Source organism: Papaver somniferum, unplaced genomic scaffold (genome assembly GCF_003573695.1).
Source record: "Papaver somniferum cultivar HN1 unplaced genomic scaffold, ASM357369v1 unplaced-scaffold_125, whole genome shotgun sequence".
Classification (NCBI taxonomy): domain Eukaryota; kingdom Viridiplantae; phylum Streptophyta; class Magnoliopsida; order Ranunculales; family Papaveraceae; genus Papaver; species Papaver somniferum.
This window is the reverse complement of record NW_020621603.1, coordinates 4,469,039-4,482,333: the sequence shown is the minus strand read 5'-3', so window position 1 is coordinate 4,482,333 and position 13,295 is coordinate 4,469,039. Positions and strand designations below refer to the sequence as shown.

The 13,295-nt window shown below is 36.0% G+C and overlaps 2 protein-coding genes across 6 annotated transcripts; one reads left to right on the top strand and one right to left on the bottom strand.

Annotated features, from left to right (window-relative positions):
* Positions 1-2,867: 2,867 nt before the first annotated feature.
* On the top strand, positions 2,868-7,036 carry LOC113331497. Its single transcript, XM_026578207.1, has 7 exons — positions 2,868-2,906; positions 3,302-3,344; positions 3,832-3,979; positions 5,284-5,444; positions 6,209-6,279; positions 6,382-6,468; positions 6,583-7,036. The coding sequence occupies exons 4-7, from the start codon at positions 5,348-5,350 to the stop codon at positions 6,868-6,870; spliced, it is 543 nt and encodes a 180-aa protein (XP_026433992.1). The 5' UTR covers positions 2,868-2,906; positions 3,302-3,344; positions 3,832-3,979; positions 5,284-5,347; the 3' UTR covers positions 6,871-7,036.
* A 1,872-nt stretch (positions 7,037-8,908) lies between these two features.
* Positions 8,909-13,232, bottom strand: LOC113331443 (PKS-NRPS hybrid synthetase CHGG_01239-like). Of its 5 annotated transcripts, none has more exons than XM_026578146.1 (4): positions 12,765-13,232; positions 11,171-11,445; positions 10,902-11,081; positions 8,909-10,799 (listed from the first exon to the last, which is right to left on the bottom strand). In XM_026578146.1, exon 4 carries the CDS (start codon positions 10,175-10,177, stop codon positions 9,077-9,079), a length of 1,101 nt encoding a protein of 366 aa, XP_026433931.1. In that variant the 5' UTR covers positions 10,178-10,799; positions 10,902-11,081; positions 11,171-11,445; positions 12,765-13,232; the 3' UTR covers positions 8,909-9,076. The 5 variants fall into 4 exon arrangements, with proteins under 5 accessions (XP_026433933.1, XP_026433931.1, XP_026433934.1 ...); XM_026578148.1 differs by having other exon boundaries at positions 10,902-11,085; XM_026578147.1 differs by lacking the exon at positions 12,765-13,232 and adding an exon at positions 12,148-12,187.
* Positions 13,233-13,295: the final 63 nt, after the last annotated feature.

Here is a 13,295-nt window from a genome sequence, read left to right as displayed (position 1 = left end):
TTATTATCCATAAGGGTATACTTGTAAAAAGTGCTTAAAAATACTTTTCCCCTTATTTGCCCTAAAAATTGTGCAAACTTGAACTAGGTCACTTAATAGTGGGACGGAGGAAGTAATTAGTGAATTGTATTTGGTGAGTGTCGTGCTTACTTTGTTTGGGTTGCAGTAGTCTGGCGAATTATTGCCTTTTAAGATGTTTACGAACTGAATAAAAGCTGTTGTTATCTTAATTGTTGTTAAACAAAGTACAAATGATTACGTCCCCTGCTGCTGCTAGTCTTTGATTATGTTCGTTGCCAGTGAAATCAACCGCAACTTGGGTGTTTGTATCGTTTCTATTTTCTTCTTTGTTCAAGTATTTTGGTCTCTTATTACTTATCCTGATTTGATTTCTGATCATTGTGATAAATAACAAAGGGGGCACTCTTGCTGCTAAGAATAGCAGCCAAAGTGATGCATTATATTCTACTTGATGGACTAAACTGTGTTTGATTACTGAGTACTTGTCTATTCTGTTCTGATAGATCTTTCAGTCACAAGAAAGCAATTGGCTCACCTGCTGTCTAGGGCATGTAAGAATTTTGTTTCTTTGTACAGATGTTAGTTTTTTTTTACTTTCGTCTCTTTAGTAACTCACATGTCTGATACGGGGTTTGCAGTTTCAAAACTAGTCATAAAAATCCAAGGTGACCAAACTTGTGGTACAAAAACCCCACTCAAATATTGGGATTCATTAAAACTCCACCTTAAACTAAATTGATATAAAAACCCCAAATTTTAAAAACTTGATGCAAAAACCCCAAATTTCAAAATTGGTTTCATCAAATTTTATGATGAAGCCAAAAAATGGTTTCGTCAAATTATATGAGGTTTCATCAAATTTTATGATGAAACCAAATTTTGGTTTCATCAAAATTTTGTTTTCTGGGATTTTTGTGTTACTTTTGTTTTGGCGGGTTTTTTATGGATGGATAGTGACACCTTTGGGGTTATAACTCGCGGACCGTTGTTTTTAACCCTTTTTGTCCTGGATGGCCTGATTCGGTAATTAGGAATAGTACTGGTCCTTATTCGGTGTTCTGCTAGTTAGCTTGTCCAATATCGTAAATTTTTACCATTCTGGTACATTCGATATGCAACTTTGTTTTTTAATTTTTGTAATTTAGTTTTTAATTTTTGGAAGGCTGTTAGTGTTAGGGATTTTGAAACCGTTGAAAGGAAAAACTTGATTTTAATTTTTGTTTTCCGGTGGAGCTTGGAGATTTTTGGGGGGTGTGTTATTAGCTTTTTCATCATTTTGTGATTTTCATATACATAGTTGCTTAGTTGTTCAGTTTTGAAACATACTGATTGGATTTTGGTAACAGTGTCATGGTCGAAAACAATCGCAGTCGTCAAACGAGACCCTCTACAACCAGTAGTAGCTCCACTCCCACTGTGTTTTACTAGCAGCAGGGAAGTGCTTCTACCTCTAATGGAATTAGTTGTTTCTGTCAAGCTAAACCAGTTGTTTATTACGATCAAATTAATCAATATACAACAGTTCCTCCGGAATATGCTCGTTATCAATTTTATATTCAATATAGGGATTATATGCTTTGGGGCCCACCTGATCCTAGTCTAGGTCCTATGAATGATCTTGGGATTGATTGGTCTGGCAAAAACCATATCAAATCCCCAGATGAGTGTGATGATAAATTCTATTATGATGAAATCAATAAAAGCCCTAGGGAGCCAGTAATTGTAGAGAGCCAACTCTATGGTGTGCTTGTAGATGGTTTTTATAGGAAACATGTAGATCATGGAGGCTATGGAGTTATAATTGTTGATGCTACCGGTACACCTATTGCCGCTCTATCCGTTATTTCTAAAGATGGATCTATCTCTGAATATTGTCACACCTTAGAGGGAATTAGATCTGGTTTGAAATTTGCTAGAGAACATGGCATCACCAAAATTTGTATGGGCTGCAATGATGACTATATTCGCGACGTCATTGAACGTTGCTTTCAATCAAGTAAGCATGATTGTTTCTGTAAAGATACGAGTTTTCCTGATCACCAAAATTTCGATATGTTCTGTGTTACATGTTGTAGCCCGGTGTTTACAGTGGAGGACAGTATGGTGTTGAAAGTATTGAAGGATATTGTACAGTTGGGTAGTCCGTATTACTGTGGTTATCTAGTCAATCTGGTTGATAAAAGTTCAAACAGAACAACTAATTTTTTGGCCAAGAGTGGTGAGACGAAAAAGTATAAGTATAACACAATTTCGTTTAGTCTGTGAGTTATTAAGTGAAGATGGAATTCCTCCACAAATGCTAAGGGAACTTCAGATGTCGGTTAATGATGGTCATATCTATGATCAAATTAATCAATATACAACAGTTCATCCAGAATATGCTCACTATCAATATGGTAATCATATGTGTTGGATCCCATTCGACCCTAGTGTAGTGTAGGTCCTGGGAATGATCTTGGGACTTTTAGTTTAAGTTTTTAGGGTTTCTTCAAGTATATAACGATTAAAAAGAAGTGTTCCAAAGATTTTCTTTTCCCTCTTTGATCCTATTTACCGAGTAACTTGAACGATTCGGCCGAGGCGTACTACATTGGTTTTAGGACTCTAACTACTAAATGTGTATTAATTATTAATAATATGATTTCAGGTGAATTTCCTCTGTTGTGGTTAAAAGCTGAATCAAGCTCTCTTCCTAGAGCTTCTGACCCCACGAGTAAATATTGAGACCAAAAAGAATTCTTGGTTATTTCCACCGCTCTTTTGGATTTTTACACCACCCGGTTTTGGTGTTTTTCGTGCTTACGTATCTATTAATCCATACCTCTCTATCGTATATCCTGCTACTGTTGTTTTACTCCCAACCCTAATCTGCGAACACCGTTTTGGTACTACTGTGAACTCAATTAAACTTTTGGAGAAAATTTGGAAATCAGCTGCTTTTATCCCCTTACTTCGGTTTTAATTGCTTTTTCGGTGTTTTTTTCTTTTTGTACAGTAAGAGCTTGAGCGGCCAGTACTCACTTTCTAGATTGAAAAGTGAAAACCCTTAATCGTCTTCTTTTACAACCCTAATTTAATTAATTGTCTATCGCCGTACCTCCTCTCTTCCACCCTCCCTAATCTCCTTCTCTTCAATTTTAATTATTCTAACAGAACTCTAGATTATGAAATTTTAATCTTTGATTATCAGATGTTAGTGATTTTCTCCAGGAATATATTCTTCCGAAGATGGTGATAATATCAGAACCAACACCTAATAAAAACCACTTTCTGTTTCCAGGTAAAAGAAATTCACCAACAAATACACCCTAATCCTGAACAAGGTAATCAATCGTTTCTATCTTACTATTAAGGTTTATCAGCTCTGAGGTCTTTTGATGATTTTATTTAGCTTTTTCCTCTGTTTATCTTTTCTGCCATTTTGATTCATAAGTTTCCCATGTATGCTTCTCAATCAAATTCACGGTCTACTGGGTTTTGTTAATCAGTTTTAAAATTTACGAATTTTACTTGATTCTTATATATATGTAAAATATAAGATGGGCAATCTGGGTTTAAGAAAAATGAGCTCTAATAGTTGAGCCTAATTGAACTGGAATTTGCTGGATGATATGCTGATCATATCATCGCAATTGAAACACTATCAAATTGTATGCAAAACCTTCTACCTGCTTTCCTCCATCTCTTCCATGCGTGACTTTCTGTCTTTGTGTTTATTCAGTATTTATTCAGTCTGTTAAATTGGGTCATTAGCTGAGCTAAGTTGGGTATAAGTACCCTTTTTTACATCCTTACCAAATGTTTTGCCAGGTATCATTCCTAACTTTAGAGACTGGGTTCTGAGCAATACATCAGTTCTTGAAGTTCTTGGAACTTGGAAGGGTGTTTATGTTATCGGTTGGTTGAAGATATGTCCTACTGGGATCATTGGAACAAAACACTATTGTGCATCCACACAGTAAGCACGATATCCTTGCTTTTAAAGTGTTAACTGATCCTTGAGCATGTGTTTTTTTGTCAAATTCGTGTTTTAGTGGCAAAGATAGATGTAAAATGATGTCTGGCTATAGTACTTCTACTGCAGTAAGACATTTGTGCTAAGAAAAATTAAACCTCTTCCACTCTTATCACAATTATGATATTCTCTTATGTTTGTTCAGTTCGAACAACTTCGTTATATTTATTGTCGGACATCTTTGTGATATTTTAAACATTATTACAATGCATAGGTTATACAATTTTTTGTTATAATCACAGACATATATACAAATATGAGCCTCATTTTCAGTTGTAGCCTCTTTAGTAAGTAATAAGTAAGTGTATCAGGCTATGAATTCCACAGAATGAAACTTCTTCCAGCTTATAAGATCGTCTTCCTATAGAAACGGGCAGAAACAAGGAACCAGACATGAGGTCACACAAATATGCAAAAGTATATGAGTACGAGTGCAATCAAGGTTTCAAACTTGGAGTGGTTGAATAGTTCCATAAGAAAAAATGCTTGCTGGATATTTGAGACTATGTTTTATTTAGTGCATTTGCTACAAATCTCCCAAAAATCATCATTCCATTTGCACGGGTTTCTTTTTTTTTTCCTTTTATAAATCAAGTGTTGAATATATTATTGCTTATTGATCATCGAATCCTGTTTCTTATATTTGTGTTGCTGGCAGGACAGATTTTCTGTATTGAATTATCGAAGAACTGTCGTCAAGGAGGTGCATATGAATTAGAAATCATCTTTAGGATATGATCAAACAGTACTTTTATTTTGTATTCAACCCCACTTAAGAGCTCTATATATACTAATTGAAATTTCATCTGGAATGATAAATCTTAGCCCGTGCAGAGCATGGGTGCACAACTAGTATGTAATGAAAAACAACACACTTGTATATTAGACAGTATGTATATCACGAACTTTTAGTGTTTAGATTATGTTCTTAACTTGTCCTGTAGTTAATGGTTGAATGTAAGATAGTCTAGCATCTGCATGGTTCAGTTTTCTTTAGTTCAGTTTTTTTTAGCTTTCACTATATAAAAACTTGCTGTTTTATCCTTTGACCTAGGTTATGAACTTTGTGTTCTGATCACCCTTGTGTAGTCTTTTTAATAAACCTAGCTTAAGACAGTTTTTACCTTAGTACTAGATTCAATATCCTAATTTCTGTTTTCGGAAAAAGGGGTGCTACAAACGTAACAAGTAACAACTCAATTGCAATTCTTTTGTGTATTTTCTGATGCTATTTTTTTTATTTTTAGGGTTCAATAAGGCTCTCTGTGTTTTACACTGACAAAGCGGTAGAGATCAGATAAGACAGTAGTAATGGGGTCGAAGAAGACTACCGATCTCGAGGCTCTTGCTGAGCGGTTGCAGGAACAGGGTTTCTCTTCTCTCTCTACGCTGGACTTGAAGCTTTTAGGTATTATTATTATCTCTCTCCTCTTTCACTTTGAATTTTGAATAAACATGCATAGTGTTGTTGTTTTCTCGATTCCTTATTGATTATCTAGAGAACATAAAGGAAACGACCATTCACTATTATTTAGTCTTTGATAAATATTATCCATAGTACTAAGGGAACTTTGTGATTAACCTTAGCGGAAGGGGGACAAAAAGAAGCTATTTTATTCGGCCATGTCAAATTTGAATATGAGATTGATTCATTTTGTTTTTAACATCTAGTAACATGACCCGACAGTATAAGATTAGGAAAGCCGATAGCAAGAGATTCATTATTAAGCCAATTACTTGCTCTCTAACCAGTACTGAATCAAGTTAACAACAAATTTTATTATGTATTACACACAGCAAATATATCAAAGCACAATTACTATGATTAAAAGCTGTTTAATTTTTTTATATACAACTAGTCTTTAATGCGAGTAGTGTGTATAGCCTTTGCCAGTTTCCTTCTTTTAGACTTTCTTGGTATGGAGTTATAAACTTCTTTCAACACTTTAGATAATTCTTTTATACATCAGCACCTACAACTCTACAAGCCTACAACCAAAGCTATAAATGAGATCCTTTAGCAGGCTTGTATCTTATTTTGATTCAGAAAACTGTTAGCTTTATTTATGGATGCTTAAAAACAAATATACTGTCTATACTTGGCCAGTTAGAACTTGATCCCCAAATTGCTTCAATTTTTGGTTTGATCACTCATGTGTTGTTTTATTGTAGGTTCCTCCCATATGACATGGAAAGAAAAGAAGGCTTTGCAAAATGAAAGGGTAGTTTCTCTCGGTGGGAAGGTAAGAAAACTACACAGATGGTTCGTCTTGGATATTATACATTTACCAAGCCTCTAACTCTTCTTATATTGAAGTATTGTTGATTTTCTTCTTAAATAACAGCCTGTTAAGAAGCAAAGAGTACCACTGAGTCTTGCAAGAGTCACAATGAAGAAACAAAAGGAAAGACAACAGAAAACGCTACAAGAGGTTGTTGAAGATTTCTATTGCTTGTTTGCGATTTTTTTATTTCTTTAACATAGTATCTTTACTATTTAGTTCAAATTTGGAGGTTTTGCTGATAGTTAATTGTTGCTAATTTAGGATATGGTTCTCGGTCGTTTTGGGGGGAACAAATCAAGTTCTAGTAATAGAGCCCCAGGGAAGCGAAAGGCGGAGGATAGTGTACTGAGGTCAACTGATGGGTATTTCAAAAATGGTGTATTGCACGTGAAGCATCTATTGCACAATAATTCTTCAAGAAGCATGGAAAATCGGCCAAGTCGGCCACAAGCGTTGAATTTTGGTACTGGTACTAGTGACAAAGGAAAGAAAAAGCAAGGTGGTGGAAAGAAGAAAGGAGGTAGGAAGCACGGCAAAAAGAGGCACTAAGGATTTTCTTTTTCATCGGATATTTGGCCGTGTACGTTAAAGAACAATGCTTTAGGTCTGATGTTTCGTAATCCCCGAATATACATGATTTTAGGTTTCAACTTGGACTGGATTTTACAGTTGTGTCTGGTATTCTTATTAATGGCTTTAATGGCTTTGCGTGAAAGTGGTACTCATGGGTACAGAAAGTGGAGATTTCTGAATCTGCATCACGTAGTCAGTGTTTTGGGTCAAAGACCTTGTACACCATAAAATCTATATTGCAACCGAAATAAGGTTTTCATACAGAAGTAGGGACGAAGACCAGTAAGAAAGAAACCAAAACCTCCACACCAACTCTAGTGAAGTGCAACATCATCCCACACCAACTGTTACTTCTGAGGGTTTCAGTAGATCCACCAACTGGAGTAAAGTGCAACATCATCACACACCAACTGTTTTTTTTTTTTTTAAGCATCCCACACCAACTGTTGCTAGGGAGATGATTCTGAGGGTTTCCGTAGATCAAAATAATATTGGCCTGCAAGGTTTCCTTTTCGAGAGCAGCATCAGCTACCTTCTTGTTTCCTGGAAAGGCTTGGTGAGAAATATCAACAGGGGCCTTGTAGCTGTCAGTTTCAAGCAATATTCAAAATGATATTTAGCAATCGATCATACCAGCACTAATCCCAACTGTCTGATCAAAAATAAAATAAAATTGTAGCTGTCAACTTCAAGCAATATCAAAATGATATTTAACAATCGATCATACCAGCACTAATTCCAGCTGTCTGATCAAAAAAAAAAAAAAAAAGAGATTCAGTTACCTCTTGTCAGGCTATGTTTCTCTTTCCTTTTGTTTCTTCATTGTACAGGACTTGGTAGTATTCTTTGTTTCTTAACAGGGTGTGTTAAGAAGAAAATCTATGATGTCAATGTATAGAAAGCAGTAGTTGCGTGTTAATATACATACAATTAATGTTAAGATGAACTACCTAACATTTCTCTAACCTCACCCAAAGAAACTACCCTTTCATTTTGCAATGCTATATTCTCTATCCATATATCAAGGGGCAAACCTAAAGTCAAACAACAAAAATATTAAACCACAAATCAAAGAAATTGGGAATCCAATCCGCCTGGCTAAACAACTTGCATAACGTTTCAGATCAACCAAACACAAGCAAAGAACTATACACGGCTTCTCAACACACATTCCAACAAATTTTAGACTGCACCTCGGTTCAGATTTTACTAAGAAACAGACCTTTTTCTTTCTATCATATTAAACAACTGATGAATAATATATGATAATCCATGAATATATGTTTATCCAGATCTCTCCCTCCGGCAAATTCCTTCAGCCCTCGAGGCCAACTATTTCGTGCAGGGTGCAATATGGTTTTCTTGCACTGAAATAGAAGACAAAATAACAACAATATATACATTTATAAATATATTTGATTACCTACGACTTCTACCCTTCCCCTTCGTTTTAAAGTACTTCTATTTGTAGGGCCTACAACTATAACACTAAACAGCCTGACATGCACCATAACACACTAAGACCACACTATAACACAATAACCGCAAGTTACCCAACCACTGATGCTGATGGATGAAATAAATTACTAAAATAAGAAAAGTAAATCATATTTAACTGGTTAAAATCAGATAGACTATGCATTCTTCAGATTTTATTGCAGTACAAACTAGTATACTTTGAGAAATAATTGAAAGTGAAACTAAAAGAAACTGAGATTTTACATGAAATCATGTAAAAAGTACAACACAGAGAGAGAGAGTAGTTGAGCAAAAATACCTTCAAGCATCAAATCAAGGCTACTGGGAAAAGAGAAACTCTTGGCCTGCAACCACTCAGCAAGAGCTTCAAGACCCACACCCTTCTTCAACAATCATATTAATTAACAGACAGAAAAGACAAAAAAAAAAAAAAAAGAACCACAGTTTATGACCTATCCTGAACGAACAGTAAGTTTTTGCTTTCATAGTATATGCATATCATTTTTATGGATGAAGCGCAACACAAGAAGTAATCTTGGGAAATTATGATTGGAAATAATTTTATAAATTGAACTAAGGTAAAAGCTAATACAAAAGAAGCAACTGGAAGAAGCCAGTAAGAAAGCCTAATCTCGAGAGTACATTGACTGATATTATGACACCCACGCATTTCATGCTCAAGCAAACAACTCGTTTGAAATGCTTAATTCCGGGTTTTGAATGTTGCAATGTCCTTTATCTTTCTTAACAGTAAGGAACGTCTGGGTTCCACTGCTTGTATCCATTTCTGTTTCAACAATTGAAATTCCGGTAGGACATCAAATCCATTATATAGCTCTTGTGTCGGAACAATTGAAAGTTGCTTCCAGTGTGAGTCAATGTTTGACAGAGGGATAGCCTTACCCTGAGGAACATATTTTACCAACTCATGTGCACAAGGAAGTCCGTGTATAGAGTGGAGGAAACACCTGCACGAGGACTCTTCGTTGCCAAGGTTTTCTGAACAATGAATTTCAAACAATACAAGCTCCAAAGCCTTATGAGATACATGGTTCCTCAACTCCTCCAAAGCAGGTGACAAATGTTCTTGATTCAATGTGGTAAGACTCAGCTCGAAAGAGAATTTAATTTGAGCAATTTCATCTTTTATCATGTTGTGCATTGCTTTCCAACAAGTATTATAACTGTCTACAGCAGAAACTAGATACTTCCTTAGGTTTTCATGCTCTTTGTCAGCCTTTGTCGTAGTGTTGCCGAAGTGTTTGATCTTATTTGTCCACGCCAAAGCAAATTTTTCTTTCTGTATCAGCCATGTATCACGCAAGTATATGATGCATGATGGGTATTTTGGTGCCCATTTTGTTGCAAAATCAGCATAAGCATCGCCACATTCATCCATCGTCTCAGCTTGCCAAACATGATTCCAATCAGTGAGAAACTGTTCCCACTCTTCAATATCTTCAAAAGCCTTCTCACAGTTGGCCTGCACCTGCTGATTTAAGTGCCACGTGGAAAGCAGCCTACTTGATCTCGGAAATACAATATCAATTGCATTTACCAATGCACTCTCTCTATCTGTGACAAATAAAGATGGCAATGTATTTGGCATATACATCCATTTCAACTGCGTCAAAGCCCAAATATAATGTTGTTCTGTGCCCGCCTCCATAAAGGCAAATGCAACTGTGAAGAGTTTCCCTGTTGAAGAAATCCCTACAATATGAATGAGCGGCTTCTTAAATCTATTAGTCTTGCATGTGGAATCAATCATTAAAACCGATGGGAAACATTTGGCCAATAACATCGATTCTGGATGAACCCAGAATATATCTCTTACCTCGTTTGTTTCTTCATTACTTCTATGCTTTTTACATAATGGTATTGAGCCAATAATTCCATCACTTGTTGCATTGCAGACTTACCTTCAACCTGACTCTTCCGATGTTTGGCCTTTACATTGTATATTGTTTTCAAAGTCGAATAATTTTCTTTGCTCTTCTCTTTAAGTGCTATAAGTACCTGTTGTGGTGGAACACCAGTTGCTGTCAAATGAAGTACCAATTGCTTCTCTTCCTCCTTCAACCTACCAGCATATGCATGCCCAGTCAGTGTGTCTGATAATTCGTGATTATGACGTCCACACACTACACGAAGAGTCCACTTATTTCCTTCTACCCAATCGCATTTCAATTGAAAAGGACAACCACACTTTCTAGTTCTGCTCTTTCTTTTCCTTGGCTCAGGAGGTTTGGGTTTAAACTCTTTTTCTTATGGTCCGTATACCAACCACTTCTTTCACATCCAAGTGTAATTCTTGACCCCTTTCCTTTTAGTGTTCTCTTTGAGTGTGAGATCACAAGTACTGTGTTGTTCTTCTTTCCGACCTCTTGACACCACTCTATTATGGCTTCGCGTGAGTCAAACACCTATGCACAGCAAAATGTTAGTGACCTACCTTTTATGTCAGTATGTCAGGGACAAATGTGTATATAAATATCTCATAAGAAGTTAGTTGGCAAGATCAGTACCTGATTGGTGACAAAAAAAGGTGTCAAATCAACAGCTATCGATTGGGAATCTGGTTCAGTTATCGATGTCATCTCTACTAGTTGCGGACTATCAACCCCTGGATCCACATCTAGTTGTGGACTACCAACACTTGGAGTTATCTCCATACGTGGACTACTGTTAATCGTTCCATCCACCATCTTCCTTCCAACCACATGTATAAGTAAGTATCAAAGTAATATGACTGCAAATTTTTAACACTATAATAAGCATATGAGCCAAATTTCACCTGAGTCGCTGTTGATTCCAAGTGCCTGCCAGAACCAAAGGAGCCCTCAGAAGAAGAATCGACCTCCATAATTTCTCTCCCAAAATTTACATCCACCATGCTCAGTATCTAATAGGTGGTGCTGGTGAGGACTTGGTCTGCTAGTATATGTGAGCTAAAAGCCTAAAACGTTATGGTTTCTCTTAGTTGGGGAAAACAAGAACTAATTTTAGGATACACCTTGTCCAATTCCCCCAAACTGCCAATCTCAATAGATAATAAAGAGTAAGATGTTCCTGGAAAAAAGAAAAACCCCATTAGTTCACGAAATGTTATTAAGGGTTTCAAGATCCAATTCTACGAATCATTTCGAAAGAAGGAAATCCTTAACCTAGAATTATGAATTGAGCGAGAACATATATTCAAATCACAATAGATGAAATCTTTCATATATCTAGTAAATACGCACGTGCGATGCACCTGCCGAATTGGCATTCGATCAGCATATGAGAATGTAAAAAAAAGCAATACTGATGTATATAATTCAGTTGTTTAAAGGTCATTAATGATCAGCAACATTGGATAGGAAATAAACAAACATCTTTTATATTTTCAACTTTTGTTAGATTTCAGAAGTATAGCAGCATAAACTTATCAACTTCATGGATGTTTCCTCATCCATATATTTGGAATTAGTACTTCACAACGATAAAATTAGCCAGGGAACGATCACAGCCGATCGAACGCCAAAACATGGTATTTTAAAAAAAAAATCCCCTTTCTACCTTGTTAAAAGTTATAAGTTAGCTTAAGACACAGGAGGAGCTCATAGAATGCACTGTTGATCTATGATCTATTCAAATGTTAAATCATGTGAGAATCATTAAGCCATTCAAATTTTATCTCATAGGAATTTTGTCGATCAAGGGATATAAATTTAAAAATATACTGCCTGACGGTGCATGTGATATACATGTATGGTTTTGGAAGCAGAGCACCTGTAACATTTTCTTCTTCTCCTTAGTCATGAAATTCATAAAAAACAAATGGAAATTCCCCCATGAACCAGCTGCTTAGCTGTTACAAACCATTACAACAGTAAATTTCTACCGCTGCCAACAAAGTGCAAGAAGACATTAACATCAGAGAATACTGAAAGTATTCCTGCAGGTGGGTACAGGGGATGGATATACTGCATACGCGTTTCACAGTGAAAATTTGGATCCGGACCGCAATGTAGCAAAAGTTGACATCATTGCAAACAGCTGTAGTACATTATTAGTTTAATTACAAATAGTGAAATCTAAATTGCAGTATGCAATTGGTACAGTACACACATTTTTTGTTTTTCGTTATCATATTAACTCCATATACAAAAGCCATTGCAAAACCAATGAAGGGGCAAAAAGAGGTGTGAAATATTTCGCGCATGCCACTCTCCTAGTCAAAGTATATGAGAACATTGAACAACCATAATCAAACAAAAGTTGAAGTAGAAATCATGTAGTATTAGGTTGAGAATGTAGATTTTGTGTCCTAGGAATTCTGTCAAACAACTGAAAGGTATAACAATGGGGTACCAATGAAGCAGGAAAAAGGGTGAATTTGTGCAAACCTGCCTTCTGAAATATGGAATACTTTGTAGGTGACGCTGAAATCCAAATCTCAGCTGATTAATGTTTTGTAAGCTGAAATCATAGTGTTGTTCAACTATTAATTTCAGAATCACTGTTATTCGTCCGTCACCCTGAAATTTCTTCTTCGGCTACAAACCCTCTTCTTTAGTCCCTAAAATTTCATCTTTGGCTGCAAAAGCTGGGCTGAATACAACAACTATGGTTCGATCATTATAAAAATTTTGATTTGGGGAAAGAGTATTATGGTTAATTTAGGGAAAGAGTATGGTGATTATAAGAGGCGAAGATTTTTGGGTTTTATTTGGGATAAGAATTCGATGGCTTTTTGGAACGAAAGATCAGAAAATTGCCCTCGATTCTTCAGACGTACCAAAATCTGATGAGATTCAACTGAATAATCAAGAACAGGAATGCGTTCATTCAGACTCAGTTGCAGCTAAGTAAACAAAAACACAAAGGGATTGTATTGCTTTCAGTCGCAGCTGATTAATCAAAGAAAAAACGGAGGG

Bases quoted from the DNA above. Each gene is read 5' to 3' on its own strand.
- LOC113331497 (XM_026578207.1), top strand. From the start codon at position 5,348: ATGGGGTCGAAGAAGACTACCGATCTCGAGGCTCTTGCTGAGCGGTTG. The intron at 6,280-6,381 runs GTAAGAAAACTA...CTTAAATAACAG, and splicing joins TAGTTTCTCTCGGTGGGAAG to CCTGTTAAGAAGCAAAGAGT. The intron at 6,469-6,582 runs GTTGTTGAAGAT...TTGCTAATTTAG, and splicing joins AACAGAAAACGCTACAAGAG to GATATGGTTCTCGGTCGTTT.
- LOC113331443 (XM_026578148.1), bottom strand. From the start codon at position 10,177: ATGTTATTGGCCAAATGTTTCCCATCGGTTTTAATGATTGATTCCACA.